This window comes from Sporobolomyces salmoneus (assembly GCF_050403485.1).
Source record: "Sporobolomyces salmoneus JCM6883 DNA, S_salmoneus_JCM6883_v1_ctg7, whole genome shotgun sequence".
Classification (NCBI taxonomy): Eukaryota; Fungi; Basidiomycota; class Microbotryomycetes; order Sporidiobolales; family Sporidiobolaceae; genus Sporobolomyces; species Sporobolomyces salmoneus.
The window spans coordinates 128966-151634 of NW_027481156.1; the positions used below are offsets into that span (position 1 = coordinate 128966).

Consider the following 22669-nt stretch of genomic DNA (forward strand, 5'->3'; position numbering starts at 1 on the left):
TTACCTGTTTTTCGTTATACCTTGTCGTTCAATCCTATACCGGTAACCCTCTCTCGGTCCGTAACGCGAGAGCACGAGACTTGGAAATCCTTTGCTTCAGTTACTATTTACAATCGTCCGTTTTACGTTCAAGCGTTGACTAGAAAGGTTGATCGAGATTTCCAGAAGGTGCGACGAGAATCTTGACGTCTGTGTCAGGAGATACAGCGAGCAGTCAGTTGACGGTGCTCGACTTCTCGGCATGTAGAAGCGAAAAAACTTACGATTCTCGTTATTGTGAATCAGTTCGTTGAATCCTTTCTCAACGAGTTGATCGAGCGGAATCGTAGCCGTGATGAAATCTGGAACGAGGAAGCGTCTTAGCATGCACGACGACTTGACACGTAGCGAGTGGACTCACCTTCAAGTTTGATCGATCCGCTGTCGAGCGCCGAAAGAAGTTCTTCGTGATCTCCCCGATAGCAACTTGATCCCAAGATAGTCTTCTCCTCGAACACGAGTTTGTTCATATCGATCTGATGCGCTCATTGACGGAGGTGTCAGCGTGTCGTCGGCGAGAAATCAAGTAGAAGGAGGGAAAGCTTACGACGGCCGGTTTCGACCACACTGAAACGTTCAAAACTCTTCCTCGGGTACAAGTCGCCGCAATCGCAGCTTCCAGAGCACGCCCGTTACCTGCCGCTTCGAACGCGACGTCGACACCACAATCGGAACCTCCAGTCAACTCCTTGACTTTTGCGACGATGTCGTCGTTGAGCGGGTCGAGGAGGTGATGAGCTCCAGCGCGTTGAGCTACCTTTCGGCGAGCGGAAGACGGTTCAGAGACGATGATTTGACTAGCCGGTTCAGAGACCATAAAGACGAGAGGTTGAAGACGGGATGATGGATCAGAGACGACAGAAAGAAAAACTGGTCAGTGCTCATGATCTCGCCTCGTTCTGCAAGAAGCGTCTAACTCACGAAGCGCCTTTCGACTTAAGTACCGTAATGAGCAGAGATCCAATCGGACCACTCCCGCAAACTAAAACCTTTTCACCCTTCTTGAATCCCGAACGTTTCACAGCGTGAATCGCAACGGCCAAAGGTTCACACATCGCGCCTGCCTTGAGAGAGACCGAATCGGGGAGCTTGTGCAAGTAGTCTTCAGGTCGATCACAGAGGTAGTATTCAGAGAGACCTCCACCGAGGTTCGTCGAGGTTGAAAGTCCGACGAAACCGAGTTTGACACAAGCGTTGTTGCAGCCGATCTTGCAGGCGTAACATTCGTGGCAGGAGATGACGGCTTCACTGTAGTCGAATGGAGAGATACTCATCAGTCCTGCTCGTTCGAGGAGAGAGATAGGGAGAGAAAACTGACATGCAGACCCTATCTCCGACGCGCCATTTCTCTACGCCATGTCCGACAGATTCGATAACTCCCGAGAACTCGTGACCGAGGCAAACGCTGTAAATGAGCGAGATTCTTCGTCAGTCAGTTGGATCTTCTCCGAGAGGAATCGAGCTCACGGCATCCCTGTTCCCGTGAGAGGATGAGGGTTCTCATCGGTCGGACACAAGATCGCACCAGATTCGTATTCGTGCTGTTCCGGAAGCGTCAAATGTCAGTCTCTATTGCGAACGGGGAACAAAGCTGAAGTTGCTCGAAAAGAAACTCACCAAATCTGTACCGCAAATCCCGCTAAACTCTTCCCCATATCGTCAGCCTCGAGGTCTCAAGTGCGTGAAAATGTTTGAGAGAGTGGGAGAGCTCACCACCAAGCGACTTTGACTAGCACTTGACCTTGTTGAGGTTGAGGAATCGGAATCTCTTCGATTTTGATATCGTGTTTCCCGCGAAAGAGGGCTGATTTCATCGTCGTTTTTGACATCGTGTTGTGTTGTAGTGCGATGAGGGAAAGGGAGAGAGAGAGAAGAGAGCTGGGAAAGGTGGAGAAAAGTGAACATTTGAAGTCATCCGAAAGGTGAAATGTGGGGACGAAACCCATTTCGCTCGCTTGTTCCCTTCCGTTTCGTTAGACTTGCCGGGCTAATCGGTGCAATGAGTAGCGATACAGAGCCATCCCTCGTCGTGCGGCCGATACGTTTGAGCTATCTTGGATTGGAATTACAAAAAGAAAGTAAGCGATCAGACAACAAAAGACGAGACTCACTAAATCCTCCTCCGTTTGAGCACTGACTGATTAGACAGAGTACTAGTAGTAGCGACAACACGGTACGAATGATCCCCTCCACCTCTCCTTCGACCTCCAGGGAAACGCAAGAAACCTCCTTCCATCTTCTTCGAAAACTGTCGCAAGAAACGAACCAAGCTTATTCCCTCTTCCCTCTCCTTCTCCTTCTCCTTCTCCTTCTCCTTCTCCTTCTCCTTCTCCTTCTCCTTCTCCTTCTCCTTCTCCTTCTCCTTCTCCTTCTCCTTCTCCTTCTCCTTCTCCTTCTCCGACTCCGACCCGTACCCTCACGTCGATCGTTCACCATTCCCCGATTCGTTGTTGAGCTACTTCCATCTCCTTCTTCCTCTCTTGACTGTTCCTATTCCTCCATTCGATCAAACTTTCGACTTTGTCGTTTCCTCCTCCTCCTCCGGCTTGTTGATCGGCGACGAGACGTTGATCTTGCGACGTTGAGCTGTAGTCGTTCTGTTGCGACGAGCGACCATTCCAAGCCGACGAGAGTGCAGGAGCGATGGAGAATCGGAAGTTCGAGGGTTGATCAAACGGGAGAGGAGGTGGTAACTTGTAGGTTTCGCGATTCCCGTTGTCGTCGACTGTATAGAACGTTGCGGAGGCTTTTGGAAGACGAGGGTTCGAACGAGCGATTGGAGGTAGACGAGGGAACGTGATCGCTTGAGAAACTGGACGATAGAAATCGGCTGACGACGACGACGAGGCTCGAGTTCGATGTTGGAATTCGAGGGGACGAGTATCGACGATGGCGGGTTCAGGAAGGGAAGGAACGGTAGAATTAGAATGAAGGGAAGTAGATTCGAGCTCATCGTTGACTTTGGCGATTCTCGCGACTTCTTGATCGATCAAATGACTCAGAGTCGTATTCCCTACCGTGAAGTGACTGTATTCCGATAGAGAACGAGTCGAGAGAGATCTAGCTCGCGCCTGAGTTCGTCGAGTTTGAGTTTGATCAGTCGAGAAATGATGATCGAGTTCGTCGTCCCCTTCAACCCAGGAGTTTCGAGTTCCACGAGCTTCTTCCACGAGTCGTGAGAGATGATCGAGTTGTTGTTGAGCGTGGTTCGATTGGGAATGATAGCCGGAAACGAGGGAGGGTCCACGTTGTAAATCTGCTCCTTTTCCAATTTCTTCGTTTCCGTTCGAGAATTCGTCTTCTCCTCCTCCTCCTCCGTCCTGAGCGACACCTCCTCCTCTTTGATTCGGATTCGGATCAAACGTCTGTAACTCGACGGGCCAACTGATCGGAGGAGGCCAAATCGTCGGTTTCTTTTTCGTCAAGACTCTGTTTCCATTCGGTGAAATCCTCGTCGAAACTGATGGGAACGAGCAATTCGACGATGACAAAGGTGGAGGTCTTTGAGCCATGTGACGAGTCGCGATCGCTGGTGGAGCCGAGTGAGTACGAGCGAGCAGGACGAGAGGACGAGGGAAAGGACGAGTTGAAGGAGGGAGACGTTCTCGAGGATGATGATCGTTCGAGGAAGAAGGAGGAGGACTATCATAGAACGATTTCCAGCTCGATGCTTGTTGATTCGCTGGATCGATGCGGAGTCGTCGCCAACAGAGGAAAGCGATAATTGATCCGGAGAGTATGATGAAGAGTGGAATTGCGAACGCGACGACCCAGAGTGCTCGAGTTTGGTCCGGAGATTGTACTGGGGGTACCGAGGACGCAGTCGATGAAGGGAGGAACGGTATATCGAAAGGAGGGGAGAAGGACATTGTTGGCAGATCGGTTGCGAGCGAGTTCAGAGAACGAAATCGACTGAATACGATTGAGCTAGTGTCAGCTACTCCTCACACTCTGGTTCGGAGGGATAGTTCGACTCACAAGAGAACGACTCCGAGCTCGTACAGAGAAAGGAAAGAAGAGCAGGAGGAGCGAGGAGACGAGGTAGCGAGAGATCTCCCAAACGTCGCACAGAGGTGATTATCGCTCGCTTCTTTGCCTCAAACCTCTACGCAGGATTCATTCGTAGAGCTCCTTTGATTGTTCATGAGCACTTTCCGGGCTTCTAAATGCTGTATTGACGAAGTTCTCAGTAGATGAATGTCGAAGGATGAAATCGGTTCGCTCCATCGTCGAGGGACCGTCTACCGCGGCGCGATGTGTTCATGTTCGATAGTGTCATACTGTGCTGCAGCTCGTCGCTGGGTCGAGGGTGTTCATGAGGCGTAAGGCAAGAAACACCCCCGAAAATTCTCGCGCGACGTTTTCTTCTCTTCTCTCACCTCATCGACCCTCGCGAGATCCTCCAGCAGCGTCCATACCGTGAGTACGGCCTCTCTCTACGTCCGCGTTGAATACACGCGCTCGCTCGTACTGACTCTTGTGTCGTGTGCTGTTTGTTTAGAATTCTCATTGAACGAATAGCATGACTTCCACGAACCCTTCCTCTGCATTCCCGCCCACCGCGACTGCTACAAACAGCAAAAGCATCGTACAAGATAAAGAAGCCTCGAATGCCGCGAGTGTCGCAAAGAGGTACGTCTTCTCTCTTTTTCATTCAACTTTTGTCACACCCTCTCTCTTGCTCACGCGCACTCTCTTGAGCATGTAGGCTACAATCAGAGTTGATGTCTTTAATGATGTCACCACCTGCCCCTGGAATCTCGGCGTTCCCTGAATCGGATTCGGATTTAACTTATTGGGTTGGAAGATTAGAAGGAGCTGAAGTGCGTCGCTCCTCCACGTCAGACATTGGTGCTAGCCGGGTAGACTGACCGGTGGACGCCGTACGTTCAGGGCACGCCTTACGAGGGTCACGTTTACGCGATTTCGTTGCGATTCCACCAAGAATACCCTTACAAACCTCCCACAGTTCGATTCGAATCGACTTGTTTCCGTGGGCTCGCTCTCGTTCATCTACACTCCTGAGATTGTGCTGATGCTCGAGGGTGATTGTGCAGACCCGAATGTCGACATGCATGGCAACATTTGTCTCGGTAAGCTCGTGATTCTTTCTCCCTTTTCCTAATTCCCTCGGCCTCCAGACGCTCTTCAGACACTTCACACTGACATCCGAATGCCGTCTCTGAGCAACATCGAAACAGATATCTTGAAGGAGAAGTGGTCACCCGCTCTCTCGGTTTCTACCATTCTCGTTTCCCTCCAATCTCTTCTCGGCGGTACGTCCCAATGCCGTCGAATTCGCTTGTCTGTGACCTCCTAGCTGACAATCGTATTGTGCTTGCTTTGCGATGTTGGCAGAACCGAACAACGCTTCGCCATTGAACGTTGAAGCTGCAGAACTTTGGGATAACCCCGAGGCGGTAAGTCTAAACCCCCTCTCTCGCTCGCAATCATGACTCTCACTGACCCGTGACTCGCCTCATTCTTCCGTCCCGTGATCAGTTCAAGACCGAACTCGCCAAGCACTACAAACCTCTCGACGACGATGAGGAATAAATAAATAACTTCGTCTCTACGGACTTGCCGTTCTCCCTCGACTCATCGTCTCTCGATTCTTCTCCTTCGTTCATCGTGTTGTGACTATGTCTATACTTTCATCTCATCCATCTTACCTCCTCATCGCCGCTCTCATGCTCCTTTCGCGCTTTCTTATTCTCGAACAAAACTTTTCTTTCGTTTTCATCCTTCATTTTTTTTCGTCCTTATTTCTTTTGCTGCACTCTCATTGCATTCTTAGCCACGTACATACTACGTCGTCTCCCTCCTACAGTGTACACTGTGCAAGAGCTGAAAGGTATGCACCGCCTCTCCCTGCGAATCGATTCATCTCGGCCTTCGATATCTCGATCAGCTTTCCTCTCTCTCTCTCTCCTTATCTCGTCAACTCGACGACGAACACGAATGGCAGCTACAGTACCTTGTCAAGTACGTCCTCAAGCTCCTCACACCTCCTCAAGTCCTCGCCTGAATGCTCTCACCACGTGAAAACTGATCTCATCTCTCCTGTCCTTTCCCCCGCTCATTTCGCACTGTTCCCCCTTCGAATTAATTTGTGAATAGTACAAAACTGGAAAGGTAAGCCCTGACGCTCTTCTTCATCAAGCTGGAGTCGGGACACTGGTTAACCCCTCTCCTACTCCCTCTCTCCTTCTGCCTCGCTTCGTTTTATCGGATCTATAGACTCTAGGTCAAGGAACTTATGCAGTAGTGAAAGGTGAGCTCTTCTTTTGCTCTCGTCAAGGATCTGGTTCGGGAGGAGGAGAATAGTTCACTGACTTCTCTCTCTCTCTATCTCTCTTTCGCGATGATTAGAATGCGTTCATATCAAGACTGGTACGGCTTGACTGATTCGCACAATCGTTCTGAACTAAGATTTGAATTGATGTGCAATTTCTCTGATCCGTAGGGAAATATTACGCTTGCAAGGTTCGCAAACAGATCCTTTCATTTCCTGCCGCTGTCCCTCTAGAGGCTGAGGTCGTAGAGAGCGGAAGAACTGAAGGAGCCGTCTTGCGGAATATATAGGTGATCAACAAACGATTAATGGCGGGAAGGGAACACATGGTTCGTTTCTCTTTTCCTTTCTGCGTTTTGAGCTCTCACGAATCGCTCGCTGATTCCTCCACATTGCGGATGGATAGATCAGAAACGAGATCTCGGTATTGAAGTCTATCTCGCAAGGTCATACGAATATCGTTACTCTTTGGGGTCAGTCTTGGGCACTTCCCATCGCTATCAGAACGAGTTGTTTCGAGCTGAGAGCTGATGGAACTGCATTTCCCTGCTGACAGACTACTTCGAGGTGCGGATTCCACGTCTCTCAGTATAGCTTACCGCGCCCTGACTCTATGCATCGTATCGTTTCCGTTTCCGAATTTTCAGACACAAAACAACTGTAATTCCTTCCTTGTCTCCCTCTCCCACCCTTCTTCGCCAAGCTGACTCGACTCGTCGATCGTAGTGTATCTCGTGACTGATCTTTGTCAAGGTGGAGAGTTGTTCGATCGAATTTGCGCGCTCCAATACTTCAAAGAACAAGACGCCGCAAAACTCGTCAAGACCGTCATGAGTGCCGTTGATTATTTACATTCTCATGGGATCGTTCATCGTGGTCAGTGCCCCTCATCTCTTATCTCCCGTCCCGTCTTTCCGAGAGAGGGTCCGCTGATATGAGACGTTGAGAGGATCGATAAGATATCAAACCTGAAAACTTACTCTACCGATCAAAAGACCCTGAATCGGATTTATTGTTGGCGGATTTCGGGTTGAGTAAAGTGATGGATGATAATCAATTTTCAGCTTTGACTACGACTTGTGGAACTCCAGGTAAAGTCAACGTTTCCTCATTCTCCTCATTTAACTCTTGCTTTTCCCGATTTTTGGGACGGTTGAGCTGATGAAGGTTGAGAGGGTTGGGTGGACTATAGGTTATATGGCTCCGGAGATTTTCAAAAAGATTGGTCATGGGAAACCAGTTGTAAGCGAAGATTTGGCGTCAGCTCTCTCGTGATCAAAGCTCACTCCATCAAGCGTTTACAGGACGTCTGGGGTAAAATCTCCAACTCGACACGCATAACTGAAGCGGGTCGCTGACTCGCTTATATTGACAGCTATGGGTGTCGTGACTTACTTCTTACTTTGCGGTTACACTCCTTTCGGTAAGTCTTCATCGATCCCTCCCTCGTCAGAATCGGCGAAGTCTCACTCGCCTTCATGCTACTAGATCGAGATAACCAAGTCGAAGAGATTCAAGCGATTTGTTCTGCCGATTACGCTTTCGAACCCGAAGAATACTGGCAAGGAGTTAGTCAAACCGGTCAGTCCTTCCCCCTCCTCTCTCGCTCTCTCTTCCCTCCTCCTTTCTTTCTCTCTCAATTCCCACTGACTCGCGCGCGTTCGTTGTTATTGATAGCACGAGATTTCATCAACCGATGTCTCGTAATCGACCAAACCTCACGCATGACGGCACCCGAAGCTCTCGCTCACCCCTGGTTATCTTCCCTCGGTTCCTCCCACCCGGCAGCGAATACCTCTTCGTACAATCCTCCCGACCTCCTACCTTCGCTTCGAAAGAATTTCGACGCGAGGGGAACGTTCCGTCGAGCGATTTTTGCGGTCAGAGCAGCGGCGGCTCTCAAGGATGGTGGGGAACAGAGAAGGGCGACTTTGAATGTTGTGGCGGGATTGGGGGGGACGGAGGAGGAACAGAAGAGAGTGAGAGAGGAGGCAGAGAGGATGAAGAGAGATGCAGAGGAGGAAGCCGTGAGTCGCATGTTTCCCTTTTTTCTTTCGATGCAGAGGAGGAGAGAAGCTGATCGAGAGAGCGCGACGATACAGAACAATATCGATCAAGTTTACGCGCAGAACTAATCAACGGGCTTAGCCGATACCAGTCTCCTGAATCTGTACCACTTTCTTCGAATTTCTGTACTTCTACGACTTTCGAAACGAGTCACGATTGCCTGGAGAAAAGAGAGAGAGAGAAGATTTCCTTGTCATTGACGGACGGGAGGGAAAGTTTGCAGGGCAGAGAGAGAAGTAGGGAAAGAACTGCTACAAGAAGGAAAACGAGTGTAAAGAACGAAAACATGACAAGAGCAAGAGAAGAGGGAGAGAAGAGAAGCAGTTTTACACGTATGAAGAGGGAGTCTAAAAAGCAAGTGTCTATTCTTTCGTAGAAAAACAAGGCGGGGTTCATCTTGAGAGATCGACTGAACCGTAACCACCTCTTGACGGAGTTGTCGTTCGAGATTGCTGTGATTGAGAATGTAGAGGCGGTTGATTCGGATGGTAAGGTATCGTTTCGGCACGATAATACGCTTGTTGTTGTTGAGTTTCGACTTCACTCGCACTCGCGAGGGGTAAATGAGAATACCCTCCTTCTCCCGTATCGTACGCGTTCGTGAATTCCGCTTGTCTCCTTTCCCTCTCTTCGACTTGTTTCCATCTTTCATCTCCTCCTCCTCCTCCTCCTGTTGTCGTTGACGGTGGATCATCGAAGGGTATAGTATAACTTGACGCATTCGGATCAGCGAAAGGTCCTCCTCCTCCTCCTGAGTCTTTGCCAGTGATTAAACTCGAATTCGTTCGATTATACATTGGTATTCTCGTCGTAGAATTCTCATAAACTCCTCCATACGGTAAAGTTCCCCCTCCTCCTCCTCCTCCTCTTGCTCCTGATGCGCCATAATATCTCGGTCCATGTTCACCTTCCATCGTAGCTTCGACCAAGTTCGTCGGTTCCTCTCCTGCGGTCGAGGTTTCGCCATCTTTTGTTCGACGTAATTCGGCGTCGCGATGGAGTTCGGGATAGTATCGACGTGCACGCATGTAGATCGAGTAGAGAGCGAGGATCGACATCAGTGCCGTTACGAAGAAAACGGTGAGGGAGATCGCTCGGGATTGCTAGAAAGAGAGAGATTCGAGAGTTTTCGTTAGTTTTGGAATCGAACGGGTCGGAGAAGAAAGAGAAGCAGACGGACCTTTTGTGCTTCACCGTTCCCAGTCTCACCGAAGAGTTCTCCTAACCAAACAACTGCCAATTGTTTCGGTAACGAAATGATTCTGATACACCAAGCCCTCCAAAATCAGTCTTTTTCGACAAGGTCTGATTTCGAGTTTCCGAGTGACTCACACAGCAATTGAATACTTCCACCAACTCATGCCGGAACAACTTTGTAAAGCCGTCACGACGTGACCTGGAATGATTGAGAATCGAACGAGGGAAATGATAAAGATTCCTCCTTCCCTTTGTAACCTCGCTAAACAGGCGTAGAAAATACTCTTCTGTTCGACTCTGTATTCCATTCCGAACGTCAATTCAACCTTCACTGCGAGAGAGAGGGGCGAGGAGAGAGGACGGGAAAAGGGGAACTTACTCTTGAGCTTTCTTCGTTAAAAGGTATTTGAAAACGAAGAAACATAACATTTCTCCCACGAACGTTCCAACGCACGCAATTGCGAATCCGATCCATAATCCCCAAATCAATCCAACTACCAATAAAACGATTTCGTGACCTCCCAACGGCGGGAACGAGAGGATGATAAGAATCAGGGTCGGGTAGATATAGGAAACTGGGAAATTGATGATATCGTCTTTGTGAGGTTCGAACTAACTCACCAGTACGAGAGAGGAGTCAGCAAGAGTAGACGAGAGACAGGAGGAGAGAGAGGGAAGTTGTTCACTTTTTCGACAATCGTATCTCGATAATACGCGATTAAACCAACTGCTACACATCCCAAAATACACACGACCCACCATACTGTAGTTACGTCGTAAGTATCCGTTTTGCCAAGGAAGGAAGCGTATGCGAGGTTCGTTCATTTTCGATTTGTTTCAAGTGGGGGCGAGAGAAGAAGAAGCGTCTCATCAGCCCTGCGTTTGAACAGTAAGAGGCAGAGAGAGAAGGGACATACACCAGTATTTACGTCTGACAGAGTTCTTCGCACTCCGCTTCCAGTTGTGAGTTTTCACGAAATGTTTAATCTCTCGTGCGGCTTCTTTCGCTTCCCACCATTCGTTACGGAACCAGTTACCGATACCCATTTCCTCTCGAGCGGTTTGTACTTGCGACTTTGTGGAACGGTTCTTAGGGAGAGAGACGGTGAGAGACGTTGAGAGAGATCGGAGCGGCGCGTGTCGAAGGAGGGGGAAAGAGCGAACGAATGGAAGGACGGAGGATGCACGCGCTGTATGATCTAGTGTCGTCTTAGGTGAGTGTCGCTATAAGAGGGTCGTTTCGCGAGTCGATCGAAGGGTGAGGGAGGAAAGGTCGGTGCTGCGTTCTCTCTCTGAATTTCGCAAGTTCCGCATCGCCTCTTTTTCTCTCCCACTCTCTTCGAACCGAGCGGTGTACGATCATATGAAAGTGCGTAGTATATACAATCAAACAAACAATCACTTCAACCCAACAACTCCAATTTCCTTTTCATTTCTTTTTCTTTCTCCTCCGCCTGTCTCAATCTCTCCTCCAAATCTTGTAATTCCTTTTGTTTCTCATTCACTGATGCTTTCCTTACATTCCCTCCGTCGTCAGCTCCTCCGTCCATAGGACAAGAGCGGGAGAGGAGACTCACTTTTGTTCGACGGACGATTCGAGAGGACCCAATTTCTCCCCTTGGTCGTGCAAGACACGTCCTGGAACAGTATCCTCTGGTCTGGATTCATGAGTCGCTGCTACTTCCCTCGCCTGGTCGCGAGTAATGAATGACGACGAAAGAGGGGTGAACACGTCAGTTTCGCGCGCGAATGCGAGGAAGAAAAGCTTGGAGGACTTTACATGTTCGACTTGTTGATGGGATTGCATTTGTTTCTGATGAATAACTTGTTCGTGACGTTTTGAAGCGGATTCGAGGGATTCTTCGAGTTGAGTGGGAGACAAACTGGAAGAGAGCGGAAGAAGAAGAAGAGGGTCAGATTCAGGTGGGGTCCCTCGCGAGCGCGTTTGAAAGGGTGAGCCAATGAGAGTGTGTAGACTGAACTGTTTCTCGAATTGGGATTGATCGTGTTGAAGCCTTTGAGCGAGATGAGGAGGCATCTCAGCCGAGGGAGCGGAAGAAGAAGAGTCACTGCCACCGGCGAGCGAGGAGGAGGTTTGAGCTTGGGAAGGGTTCGACATGGTCCTCAGAAGTGTTGTGTTGTTCGTGTAGCGATGGAATCTGAAGAGAGGAAGAAAGCAGAGAGAGAAAGAGAAAGAGAGAGAGCCGCGAGCGGTAGCACAATCTCTCTGAATCGCAAGTTCGCAGAGTTTTCAAATTCGGAGGTTTCATTCACACGGTGAAGGATTAAATAGAAGGAGGGGTATAGATCGTGGGTATCTCAAGGGAGGAAGGGTTTACGAACAGAATCGAGATAAAGACAAAAGAGAGAAACGAAACTTGACATACAAACGGAGAAGCGAGAGGGGAACTACTTGTACAATCGGGAAAGAGGGTCTGTTCCTTAACGTACGAGTTCTTCCTCCTCGTCTTCATTCAAGATCGAAGGTTCCCGTCCCCCAATCCTCGCGGCAGCTTTCGCCAACCCTTCCAACCTCACTTCACTCGGCCAAATCCCATCGACTTCCGATTCGCCCGATTGTCGTTGTTCCTGTTGTCGTTTCAGGTTCTGTAACAGTTGAGCTTGGGAAGGGAAGAAATTCGATCCGGTCGGGGAAGGGATCGATGAACGACGAGAATTCGAATAGAGTGAATCGGTATCGTTGTAAGAAGAGGGAGGGGCGCAATGAGAGAGGTTTGGAGAGGCCGGCATAGTCGATCTTCGACGTTCTCGTTCGGATCGATATCCATTACCGTTCGAATGTGTTGAGGGTTCTCGAGAGATCGGTAGAGCGGCGGGAGGAGGTGGAGAAGGAGTATCGAGGTCTCTAGGATGATGATCTGGTGGAGTTGCGAGGATATGGGCCCATTCAGTCGAAGAGTAGAGACCTGAAAGAGGGGGAGTCGAGAAAGGGTTGTGACCGATCGCGGAAGCGGGAGTTGAAGGGAACGAAGAAGGAGTAGTAGGGAATCCTAAAGGAGTGAGAACGTTTCTTCGTACTGGGGTATCGTATTGATCCGAACGCTCCTCGTGATGATGATGTTGAGAACGGAAGACGGCCAAATCGGAATCTTCTGGAGGAGGAGAATAAATGATCGTCGGAGTTCTAGGCATCGCTGCGAATTCCGCTTGAGGGGGAGGAACGTCGTTCGGAGGTAGGACGATACTCCTCAAGGTATCTCTCCTCCCGATTCCGGCGATATTGTTCTTCGATCGAGAAGAAGGTTGATAAGGTAAAGTTTGAACGAGATGGAAACTCGAATCGTCTCCTCCTCCTCCTCCTTCGGGTCGTACTCTCATCCTAGCTCCTCTCTTCTCGTCCTCGAAGGTCGAGTTTCCATCCTCGCTCAGGTCTCCGTGAGTTGTCGATCCACTGAACCAGCTCACTTCATCGTCTTCCTTTTCTCGTTTTTGGTATCCGATTCCTCGATCTCCAGTTTGTCCAGGTTTCCATTGATCGGCTTTACTCGGTTCCTTATCTCGGTTCTTGAATTTCCGAATGAATTTCGGGATGAACACGAGTGCGAGGAGAATCACGACCAAAGCTCCGAGACTGCAGCACAAAACGTCGTCAGTATCTCACTCGAGAATCTGATGGGAACGTTCAAGAGAGACTCACGCGATACCCGTTATTTGAGCCGAATCCCTCCCCCTCTTCTCCGACGGAGTCATCTGTGTCGGATCTCCCGATTCCCCCGTCCCAGGATTGAAAACTCCATCGGTCGATTGAGCACCTCTCGATCTCGTAGCCGTTACGAACCCTTGCGTCGCGCTCGCAGCACTCGGAGTCAGGAGTACCGGATTAGGCGCCATGATCGCGATCGTTGTCGTCGATCCATCGGGGAGAGTCGAGGGAGTTAGGATCGAAACGAGTTCGGCAGCGTTGAGAGCCGTCGGATTCGACCCTCCTCCTCCTCCGAGGTTGTTACTCGGTGAAACGATGTTGTTGACTCCAGCGAGAGGAGATGCGAGAGAAGTGGGGACGGATGAGGGACTTTGCGGTGAAGCGGGACTGTCGTCTGCGATGGGAGAAGGAGAAGGGGAGTTTGCAGGGGCAGATGTCGCTTGAGGTGAGGGATCAGGACGCGTCGTTGCTGCTACTTGTGGAGACGTTGTTGTCGGCGAGGGAGGGGGCGGAGGAGGATTCGAGGTAGTCGCGACAGGAGGATTCGAAGTTGTCGCGGGACCAGCACTCGTTGCAGCTGGAGAGGTAGTGAATCGTGGAGGTTGAGTCGTCGTTTCTTCCGATTCATCTCCTAGTCCGGCTTGTCCTGGACCGGGTCGTCTCGGTGGAGAAACCGGCGAAGGAGAAGGGGAAACCGGTGATGAAGGCGAATCGTCCGTGGGTGCTGCTGCTCCATCTGCTGCTACGCTCGACATAGCTGTTGGATTACGACGACGAAAACGAGGTGGTTGGTTCGAACAGGAGCCAAAAGGGTAGTATCGACCAGAAACGAGCGTTCCATCGAAGGACCTCCTTTGGTCCTTGTGAAACGCGTCCTTCGATCAGCGTTCTTTCTCTACATTCTCGGACTAGGGAGTTAAAGATTGAGGTATTTTCGAGGGGGGGGATTCCGCGATCAGAGATTCGAACAGAGACTGAACAGAGGAATGAGAGGGGGAAAGCGCAGGATTCGTCGCTCAAAAAGGTGAACTCCTGTCATGGTGCACACACTTTGTTAACCTTTCTGATCAGTATAACGTCATCAAAAGGACTCACCTCTGCACCGTAGAGCTTACGGCTCTCTGTCTCTCGTGGTAAACGAAACGGTTAACGGTTTCTCCCCCTTTCCGTCATTCCCTTCTGCCCGAATCACTTCGACACATGGCTCCATTCCATTCCTTCCATCTCTACTCTTCCTCTTCCTCGCGCAGTTGATCGTCGTCGGAGTTGATTCGGAGCAGTTGAAAGGAGTACGGGTTGAAACTTTGATCGAGCTTGTTCAGAGCGTCGGAGCTCATAGGAAGTTCTCTGCTATCTTCGTAGTATAGCTTGAGCCCCTAAACGTGTACTGTATAAGCATTTTGTCGTCGGGTAGTGAGATGTTGCTATCCAAAAGTTCATCTTGATCAAACTCTCGTTTTGACCTCTTCCCATCCACCCACCTCTGCGCTTGCGACCTCAGAGAGCCTCTCAAGGTCAATATGGCGACTATCACTCTAGCCTCGCTGTCCTCCTACTCTTCCTACCGAGATTCTCGATCTCCCCTCTCCGTCGCAGTTCAGCATGCAAATCTCGCCCTCTCTTCGACCGTATACGTCGGGAACCTATCGTGAGTACCAACAGAAGCTCTCCCTTCCGATTATCGAGCGAACTGATCCGGGTTTGATGCGAAAAAACAGGTTCTTTACGACAGAGGAGCAGATCTACGAATTGTTTAGCAGGGTAGGGGAGATCAAACGTATCATTATGGGATTAGATCGAAACCTGAAGACTCCTTGCGGGTTCTGTTTCGTCGAGTGAGTCCTCTTTCTTTCCTCGCAGCCCGAAGGAAGTTCTGAAGATTTCCCTCTCTCTCTCAGGTTCTTCCAACATGATCACGCTCTCGCTTCATTACGATACATCTCGGGAACGAAACTCGATGAACGAATTATTCGTGCCGATTTGGATCCGGGATACTTGGAGAACCGTCAGTATGGAAGAGGGAAATCGGGTGGACAAGTTCGGGATGAATATCGAGAGGATTGGGATGGTCAGTCTCTCTCAACCTTCCTCCAGTCAAGAATGGTTCGCTGATGGTCGAAACGTGTGGATGAACAGCTGGACGAGGTGGTTGGGGACATCTGAAAACGAGGGAAGAGATGGAAGATGTCGAAAGAGGTCGACAACGTGAACAGGATGAACTGTATCGGGATGATCATGAAGGAGGTAGGAGACCGGATGTCCCGACGGGAGATCGTGTGCAGGATGATGTGAGTTTTTTGGTCGCTGTATTTCTGCGAAGACCTAAATTGATCACTCGATCGTTGTTCTCAGAACCCTCGATTCCGAGACGAACGAGAAGAGTAGTCGGTACTCGACCAGACGATACTGTTACATTCTTCCTTCTGCTGAGCAATACGATCCTTGTTGTATGACTTTTTCCTCTCCTTCATTCGCTACCAATCACGAGAACACTCGCCGAAGAGCCGGAGAGAAACAACAGAGAATTGTAAATACAACAGAGAGATGAGTGAGGACGGACAAAGATGCGTTATATTATAAAGTGCTGATGCAAAATGACGGAAATCTAAATTTTCTGTCTTTGATGGTCAGCTACCTTCTCGAAGTCTACATCGAGAAGCATTTCATTGCGACTCACACTGATTCCTATCTCCAATGAGTTCCAGCTGCCGCCATCGCATTCTGATACTCCCGCTCCGAATAAGGTTGTTGACCGTAACCCGCTGGAAGTTGACTCGCCATTTGAGGAGGACCTCCTGATTGCGCGATTGATGCCGAGTTCGGCGCGGACGAAGGGTGATGAGGAGGTGGTGGAGGACCTTGCACTGAAGCGGAAGCGACGACTTGTTGTTGGTGAAGATGATTCGCCTGATCCTGAATCTCCTTCAATCCCATCGGTTTCTTCGCCATTCCTTTTCCGATCCGTTCATGACAAGTCGCCGAGAACCCAGCAATCACGTTCTCCTCCCATTCAGCTTCTTCGTCCAAATTCATCTCTTTCTGAATCCTCTGTTCTTCTCTCGTCAGATTCGTTTGGTTCGAAGTCGTACCAAAGTTGACCGCGATCGATTTCCCTTCTTGTCTCCAAATGTTGTCGGTGAGGGATTCTAATTGACTCGTCGAGAGATCTTCCGGGTTGATGAACGGTTTCTCCCTCGTCGCTCTCAAGATCGTTCGAACGACTCGAGCTGGAGGTTCAGGATGTGGACCATGATAATATGCGTCGGCGGCCAAGTCGGGGTACAAATCGTAAACGAGGTCGTACGTATGAACTGGATCGATCGCAACTTGAAGTTTTCGATTCTTTTCCTCCTGAACGAGCGTGACGAGCGTTTCCGCCGTTCCCAATACTTCCTTTTCCGTCACTTCTTCTTCATCATTCTCCCCTTCTGCCCTGTCTCCCTCACTTTCTCGAGTCGAATCGAGTTCAACAGTAGGATCCCATTTGAATTTCTTCCTCACTTCCATCAAATCATTCTCGTCTTGTTCCCTCGGATCCTTCTCTTCGACTAATGGACTACTTCCTCTCCTTCGCCGTGCTCGACCACCTCGACCTCGTGTCGCGTCGTATTGTGCCGCGGATTCTTTCGCTAGTTGATCAGTTTTGTAGGCGTAGAGATGTCGTAATGAGGCGAGTTGCGTCGATCGGAGGTACCGGGAGAGGAGAGTCGGGTCGGTAGGTAGTTGAGTGGGAGGGAGAGGTTCTGGAGCGGTGAGGAGAGGAGGAGAAAGAGGTCGAGGAGGCTGTTCCATCGAGCGGATGTTGAGGGAAGATTGGATGCCGATAGGATACAGGGAGCTCGCGTGGATGGTTCTAGAGGTCTTTCGAGGCGTAAATGATCGAGCCGGTGACGAGTTCAAGGGAAAGAGATGAGAGAAACGTTTCGGCTCTTTCACTCCTCTGCCTCACTCGAACGGCTTTTTGATCAGCACTGGTTATCCATTTGACTAATCCACTAAACTATGGTGAGCCTCCCCCGCTGTCCCGCAGAACTGTCCTGCCCTCTGAGCTTTCCGCTAACCTCCTGTCTCCTTTCCCTCTCTCTCACCCATAGGCGTCCTCTCTATCCGAATCCTGCAACGCCCCGAAGCATCACTACGATACCTGTTTCAACCACTGGCTCAAATCCTACCTCCTCCTCGTCGCTCCTCCACTTTCAAACCCTTCCGACACTCCCGCCGGAGTCAAAGAACGAGAGAAACGAATGAAAGCTCTAAATGAGAAGAAGGAAGAGTTGGAGAACAAGTGTGGGAAACAGTATAGGGAGTATCAGGATTGTTTGAAGGTGAGAAAAATCCTTTCTTCGTTTCTGGCGACAGTTCTCTCAAGGCGTTCGGAAAGAGCTGATCCTTCCTCCGACATTGTGAGTAGACGGCAATCAAAGGTGTAGATGGATTACCGGAACTACTGGCGGGAGCAAGACGGGAAGAACCTTTAGACGGTTGGGGAGGAATCAAACTCACAACGTAAGTTCCTCAGTACTCTTTCTTGCGACTGGACGCGTGAGCTGACCCTTCGTCGTCGACACTTGCAGTGAGGAGGATGTACGATCATGAACAGTCAAGAGCATCAACCGACTGAACCTTGAAGTGAATTCGAAAAGTGTTGTATCAATTATCACGTATTCAGTCTGTATCCGCAACCTCAGTCTCAGCTCTACCCCAACCTCGTCTCGCCCGTCGTCAACCTCAAGAGTACTGAGAGGACCCCTGCCGCTTACCAATTTGGCTCGGAGACGAGGAGAGCCGAAACTCGATTCCGTCGTCTCGACCCAAAGTCGCTCGGACGATGTCGCAGCGTCATGACTTTCACACAGGAATGGCCTACTACATTCCTTTCATCGTTCTTCGTACGATGTATGCGAAGTGAGTCTCATAGACTGCAGCGGGGTCAACGTGTACAAGGAGTTCAGTCCGCACGAAATCTCGTCAGGATCATCTTCCTCATCGGCATCGTCGACATGGTTATCTGACGTTCGGCACGCACGCTATCTCTACTGCTTCGAATACCTCTTCAGGTGTTGGCCTGTTCTGGGTGAGTATGTGCCGAGCCTGCGGTAAGAAGGAACCTCGAAACGAAATGACTTCGATCCGCTGTCGCAACTTGTAGCTTCCTCTCAAGCCCGGTTCGAACAAAGCGCTAAAGCAATGAATCAGACTCCTGAGAAGTGCAAAATATTGAGGAAAGGCTGAGGACCATCTCGTTCGTGCGAAGCAACTTCTCCTCTTCGCACCTCAACCACTTCACTCGACTTTCACTCTCTCTAAACCAGAGGTGTGCAAAGCCGACGTATCTCATTCATTCACGCTGGCTCCCGACCTAGTAACGGCTCAAGTTCTTCAGATCTTGAATTCCACCCTCACAACCTTTGACAAGTATTCCGACAAAGCCTCCGTCCTCCTCGATCAAGTGAAAGGGTCCGATAATAGATACATTCAATACTGCCTAGAACTACTTAGTGAGCTCCACTCTCTAGCCTCTCGAGAGCGTCATTCCTTTTAGCGGGATTGCACGTTCTCCCCATCTCCCTCCTCCTGAGCCTTGTACTGATCCTCTTGATCGTGGTTCAGACAATCCGACCCTCCAAGCTTACTACAACAAGACTACATCCTACCTCCTCTCCCACCTCCCCTACGTGATCTCCTTCATCGGTCTCGCCCTCCATCTCCTCATCTCCCAATTCGCCCACACTCGAAGAACCCGCAGAGAACATTCGAGATCCCTCCAGTTCAAAGCAGACATGACGGATCATTACGGATTAGGAACTTTTGCGAGGAACGCGATGCAGGGAATGCAGACGAATGCGACTGGAGCGAAGGACGATTTCGGTGTTGTTGAGGTACAATGGGGTAGAGAGAAGTAGGTGCATCGTCTCTGATCAGCAAGGACGGCGGAAAGGCTCATCGTAGCGACGTTCCTACAGAATTCGAGTTCCTCTACCACCTCCCTCTTCCCCTCTTTCGACCCTCAAAGCCGCCCTCTACAACATCACCGGAGTCCCTCCTACTCATCAGAAACTCATCTACTCGGGAGCTGTACTCAAAGACGATCTCGCTCCTCTCACCGCATTCGGACTCGTCAACGAAGAATCTACTCAACCTTCCTCCTCTAATGACGATGACTCGACTGAAGGCGGGAAGTTGAAGAGCTTCTGGGATAGCTGGTCTTTCACGGGGAAGAACTCGACAAGTCAGAAGAAGATCAAAAAGTTGGTCATGCTGGGATCGAAAGATGTTAGCGCTCGAATCGTCGACGATCGATTATCAACGAGGAAAGATCTACAAGATCTGAAAGCGGCAGCAGGGGAGGGAAGTGAACGAGTCGAAACGGAGAAGAAGGTTGAAAGTGAAGAAACGATCTCGAAACGAATCAAACAAATCTCGACGGAGAAACTCGCAGAACTCGAACCTCAAGTTACTCAAGTCGAAGGTTGGATCGTCGATCAAAAGAAGGAACGAGCAGAAGCGGAAGCAGGAGGAGAAGGAGAGGGAGAGACAAAGAAAGCAGGACCTCCACCGAGGATTTTGCTTTACTTGTCGGAAATCTTGTTGCAGGGTTTACTTAAACTGGATTCGATCGAGATTCCGAGTGGATACGAGAACGCGAGGAAGGAGAGGAAAGAGGCGGTCAAACAGGTGCAAGACGTTCTGGATCGAGTCGACCGAGCGAAGGAAGATTGGAAGAAGTCGGGGTTGTCGTGAGGGAGCCGCGTTGGATGCTGGAATAGGTTATCGTCGCATGGTTGGATGAAACAATGTTGGCTTAAAGAATTTGGTCGAACTCGGAGCAATTCTTCGCAATGCGACTACGACTTTTGTCTCTCACTTCCCCCGCCCCCCTCCGAAACGTCAATCGAGAGTGTATGTGGAGATAGTGCTCTACCTCAGTTGATTCTGGCGGTGAATCACGGACGTCGCAGGAAGAATACTGATTTGACTGAGCTCGAACAGATCCATCGCAAGCACAAAAGGAAGAACTATTTTCAAACGGTGAACAAGGTTCCGGAGGACAAGGAGCTCAAGTAGAATCGGCTTGGAGAAGAGGGTAAAGGAGCAGAAAGAAGAGAGAAGTGGAAAGAAGGAGGGGAGGTACGGAAGATCGAGTGCAAATTGGGAAATATTGAGCGAAGCGAAAGCAACGACTCGTCCTTCGACGTAAGTCAAGCTTCGATTCGGGACACGTTCGATTTAGTCCTCGTCGGAAGCCGGAGGTTGATAGGGTTGAGGGGCGCTGATTCGCATTTTTCCGAGCCGGCGCGAAGGCGACGCGTGCTGACCCTGCTCAGTAGAAGAAAGTTAATTCAAACTGGGCAAGAGAGACGATGAAGGCCTGACTTACCGAAGAGCCTGAACTACTGCGACTCCCAGTGTCGTGAGCTGGGGTTCTACCGAAGGGATCGGGATTACGAGGCTTTCCCGTAATGATTCGTTCTGCTCCGAGGTATTCCACGAGCGCACGCTGTTCAATTCAAGGCCGTCAGCAATTGAGCTCTACGTGGAACAGACGCATTAGTATCACTCACGTCTGCAACATTTCTCTGGCTAATACCCCTGTGCAAGATTCCCAAGCGATCGAGCGCAACAACACCAGCTCAAACGAGTGCGAATGTCGGATTCGAGAAGAGTGACTCAGGCGATTCATTGAGGAACTCAGCACAGTTTTGGTATGCTACCTTCACAGGTTCCGGTCCGTTCGGTACCGTGGCAGGGTCCACTCGGAGGGACATTGAAGTTGTATAGTCCGTCAACACGAAGTCCTGACATTTGAAGCCATCGCTGTACAGTAGGACTTGAGGCAAAAGCTTTTGAGCTCGAGTCAACTTGTCCCATTCGTCCTCCACGAGCTCATCGGTCCAATCCGCGTTGCGAATATATCCGGGACGTTTCTACGGGAGATGTTGGATCAGTCTTGCCAGGAACAGAGCTAGAAACTACATGGTAACTCACCTGCTCTACGACGAAGAGCTCTTTCTTGTAAGGAGGGTTGTCCTCCTGGCCTTCATGGATAGGCCACGACATCAAAACGATAGCTTCATCGAGCATTGAGCTGAATAGTATACAATGAGTCTTAGTGCGGCCAAAATCAGGCGACGCGAATAGATATGTATCGACAAAACTTACTCGCTAGCGTCCTTGTCTTTGTCGACGTTCTTGTGCTGAGAAGCAGTAACAACTTTGAGCAGGTGTTGGTGGCGCCGATCGATCAGAGCTTGAAGTATGGCAAGAGCCGGGTTCAGCACGTTCGAAAGAAAAGCTCCGCTATGAAGAGAAATTGAAGTTGGTGCGCTGGATCGATGGCTCTCAAAGAGAAATCGGGACTTACGCGACGTCCGCTTCTACCTTTAGCAATCTGATCGTCTGAGGGAAATCAGGGACCAGAGGTGCTTTGTCTGAGTGGATGAATTCGAGGAATTGGTCTTTGGTGATTTGGTCATGGCGATCAAACGACGAGAACGGGACGACTTGACGAGGACGTAAGTCGTGTCCTGCATCTGCTGCAGCTGAGTTGACAGAGGGCGAGCTCTTTGAAATTCGTCTGGGCATCTTGAGGAGATGACGGTAGAGGAGATGCTTGATCGGGACGAGGTATGGCTCGTGATGGAAGCCGGATGCGCCATGGTGCTGAGGGGAGAAGCCAGAGTGTGAAGCACTGCGGTTAGACGGCGTAGAAGAGCTGACGCCAGGGGATAATGAGGGTGTAGGAGAACGTTCTCGAAGTGGCGGAGTGGTTAGATGATGTTTGGGATGGCCCGGGGACAACATACGTCGTTCGGGGCGGAACATGTTGTCTTGAGTGCGTTCGAGGGCACACAGAAAGGGAAAGAAAGCGTCTCCATGCTCAGCCTCATTCGCCCCGTTCGTGCTCGTACCCCGAGAAAGAAAAAGAAAAAGAAAAGGGGGTTCGTCGCTCGTTGCCCATGTGGCGCTGCTTCGTTCGAGGTTCGAGGACAAAGGCAATTGATGGCCAAGGCAAACGCCACGGTCCTCGCGCTCCACAAAGCACGAACCACGATACTGCGAAGGAAAAAACGCACAGATCCCCTCTTGCGAAAAGGTGGGTTGATCGATGATCTTCTTCTCGCTTTCTCCTTCTTCCTCCCCTGCGCACGGGATGTCGCACACCCCAGTGGCGCGTGATAGCCGCTCCCCCTCAGTCCATCGCAGCCCTTCCCCGTCAGCCACTCTCGACAGGGGCTCCGTTCTCACCTGGAAAGGTCCCAGCCTCAACAGGGCGATTCTTGCCCCGGATGGATCATCCCCTCACATTGCTCGCCGTCACCCAATGCACGATATCCTCCTATCTCCTCAGGGACCAGCTCGCAGTTCGAATTCGTCCTGGTCAATCGTCCTCGAAAACCCTCTCGGAG

General features: G+C 50.3%; 11 protein-coding genes across 11 annotated transcripts; 4 read left to right on the plus strand and 7 right to left on the minus strand.

The window, feature by feature from the left end:
- Positions 1-139: 139 nt before the first annotated feature.
- JCM6883_000860 (2,3-butanediol dehydrogenase) lies at positions 140-1868 on the minus strand (the record flags this gene model as incomplete). Its single annotated transcript, XM_076629868.1, has 9 exons — positions 140-189; positions 264-341; positions 401-515; positions 587-836; positions 961-1287; positions 1358-1444; positions 1507-1580; positions 1657-1678; positions 1753-1868. The coding sequence occupies 9 exons, from the start codon at positions 1866-1868 to the stop codon at positions 140-142; spliced, it is 1119 nt and encodes a 372-aa protein (XP_076490033.1).
- A 600-nt stretch (positions 1869-2468) lies between these two features.
- On the minus strand, positions 2469-3908 carry JCM6883_000861 (uncharacterized protein; the record flags this gene model as incomplete). The annotated part of the gene is made up of 1 exon (XM_076629869.1): positions 2469-3908. The coding sequence occupies one exon, from the start codon at positions 3906-3908 to the stop codon at positions 2469-2471; it is 1440 nt and encodes a 479-aa protein (XP_076490034.1).
- Positions 3909-4561: 653 nt separating this feature from the next.
- Positions 4562-5595, plus strand: JCM6883_000862 (uncharacterized protein; the record flags this gene model as incomplete). Its single annotated transcript, XM_076629870.1, has 7 exons — positions 4562-4671; positions 4748-4862; positions 4933-5032; positions 5097-5132; positions 5241-5315; positions 5398-5459; positions 5542-5595. 7 exons carry the CDS (start codon positions 4562-4564, stop codon positions 5593-5595), a joined length of 552 nt encoding a protein of 183 aa, XP_076490035.1.
- Positions 5596-6000: 405 nt separating this feature from the next.
- On the plus strand, positions 6001-8469 carry JCM6883_000863 (serine/threonine-protein kinase; the record flags this gene model as incomplete). The annotated part of the gene is made up of 17 exons (XM_076629871.1): positions 6001-6024; positions 6160-6174; positions 6280-6313; positions 6412-6432; positions 6506-6525; positions 6625-6663; positions 6741-6807; positions 6891-6901; positions 6982-6994; positions 7061-7210; positions 7294-7425; positions 7527-7576; positions 7639-7648; positions 7710-7757; positions 7823-7915; positions 8012-8361; positions 8437-8469. 17 exons carry the CDS (start codon positions 6001-6003, stop codon positions 8467-8469), a joined length of 1110 nt encoding a protein of 369 aa, XP_076490036.1.
- Positions 8470-8793: 324 nt separating this feature from the next.
- On the minus strand, positions 8794-10645 carry JCM6883_000864 (VTT domain-containing protein; the record flags this gene model as incomplete). The annotated part of the gene is made up of 6 exons (XM_076629872.1): positions 8794-9504; positions 9582-9663; positions 9734-9895; positions 9978-10210; positions 10285-10361; positions 10516-10645. The coding sequence occupies 6 exons, from the start codon at positions 10643-10645 to the stop codon at positions 8794-8796; spliced, it is 1395 nt and encodes a 464-aa protein (XP_076490037.1).
- Positions 10646-11001: 356 nt separating this feature from the next.
- On the minus strand, positions 11002-11636 carry JCM6883_000865 (uncharacterized protein; the record flags this gene model as incomplete). The annotated part of the gene is made up of 4 exons (XM_076629873.1): positions 11002-11113; positions 11176-11288; positions 11379-11481; positions 11581-11636. The coding sequence occupies 4 exons, from the start codon at positions 11634-11636 to the stop codon at positions 11002-11004; spliced, it is 384 nt and encodes a 127-aa protein (XP_076490038.1).
- Positions 11637-12040: 404 nt separating this feature from the next.
- Positions 12041-14017, minus strand: JCM6883_000866 (uncharacterized protein; the record flags this gene model as incomplete). The annotated part of the gene is made up of 2 exons (XM_076629874.1): positions 12041-13190; positions 13257-14017. The coding sequence occupies 2 exons, from the start codon at positions 14015-14017 to the stop codon at positions 12041-12043; spliced, it is 1911 nt and encodes a 636-aa protein (XP_076490039.1).
- Positions 14018-14782: 765 nt separating this feature from the next.
- CBC2 (nuclear cap-binding protein subunit CBC2) lies at positions 14783-15647 on the plus strand (the record flags this gene model as incomplete). Its single annotated transcript, XM_076629875.1, has 5 exons — positions 14783-14910; positions 14981-15097; positions 15161-15330; positions 15399-15550; positions 15615-15647. The coding sequence occupies 5 exons, from the start codon at positions 14783-14785 to the stop codon at positions 15645-15647; spliced, it is 600 nt and encodes a 199-aa protein (XP_076490040.1).
- A 300-nt stretch (positions 15648-15947) lies between these two features.
- Positions 15948-17054, minus strand: JCM6883_000868 (uncharacterized protein; the record flags this gene model as incomplete). The annotated part of the gene is made up of 1 exon (XM_076629876.1): positions 15948-17054. One exon carries the CDS (start codon positions 17052-17054, stop codon positions 15948-15950), a length of 1107 nt encoding a protein of 368 aa, XP_076490041.1.
- Positions 17055-17264: 210 nt separating this feature from the next.
- On the plus strand, positions 17265-20003 carry JCM6883_000869 (uncharacterized protein; the record flags this gene model as incomplete). Its single annotated transcript, XM_076629877.1, has 7 exons — positions 17265-17267; positions 17357-17587; positions 17674-17768; positions 17837-17846; positions 18517-18760; positions 18873-19161; positions 19226-20003. The coding sequence occupies 7 exons, from the start codon at positions 17265-17267 to the stop codon at positions 20001-20003; spliced, it is 1650 nt and encodes a 549-aa protein (XP_076490042.1).
- Positions 20004-20489: 486 nt separating this feature from the next.
- JCM6883_000870 (uncharacterized protein) lies at positions 20490-22085 on the minus strand (the record flags this gene model as incomplete). Its single annotated transcript, XM_076629878.1, has 6 exons — positions 20490-20579; positions 20641-20760; positions 20981-21187; positions 21249-21348; positions 21423-21560; positions 21625-22085. The coding sequence occupies 6 exons, from the start codon at positions 22083-22085 to the stop codon at positions 20490-20492; spliced, it is 1116 nt and encodes a 371-aa protein (XP_076490043.1).
- Positions 22086-22669: the final 584 nt, after the last annotated feature.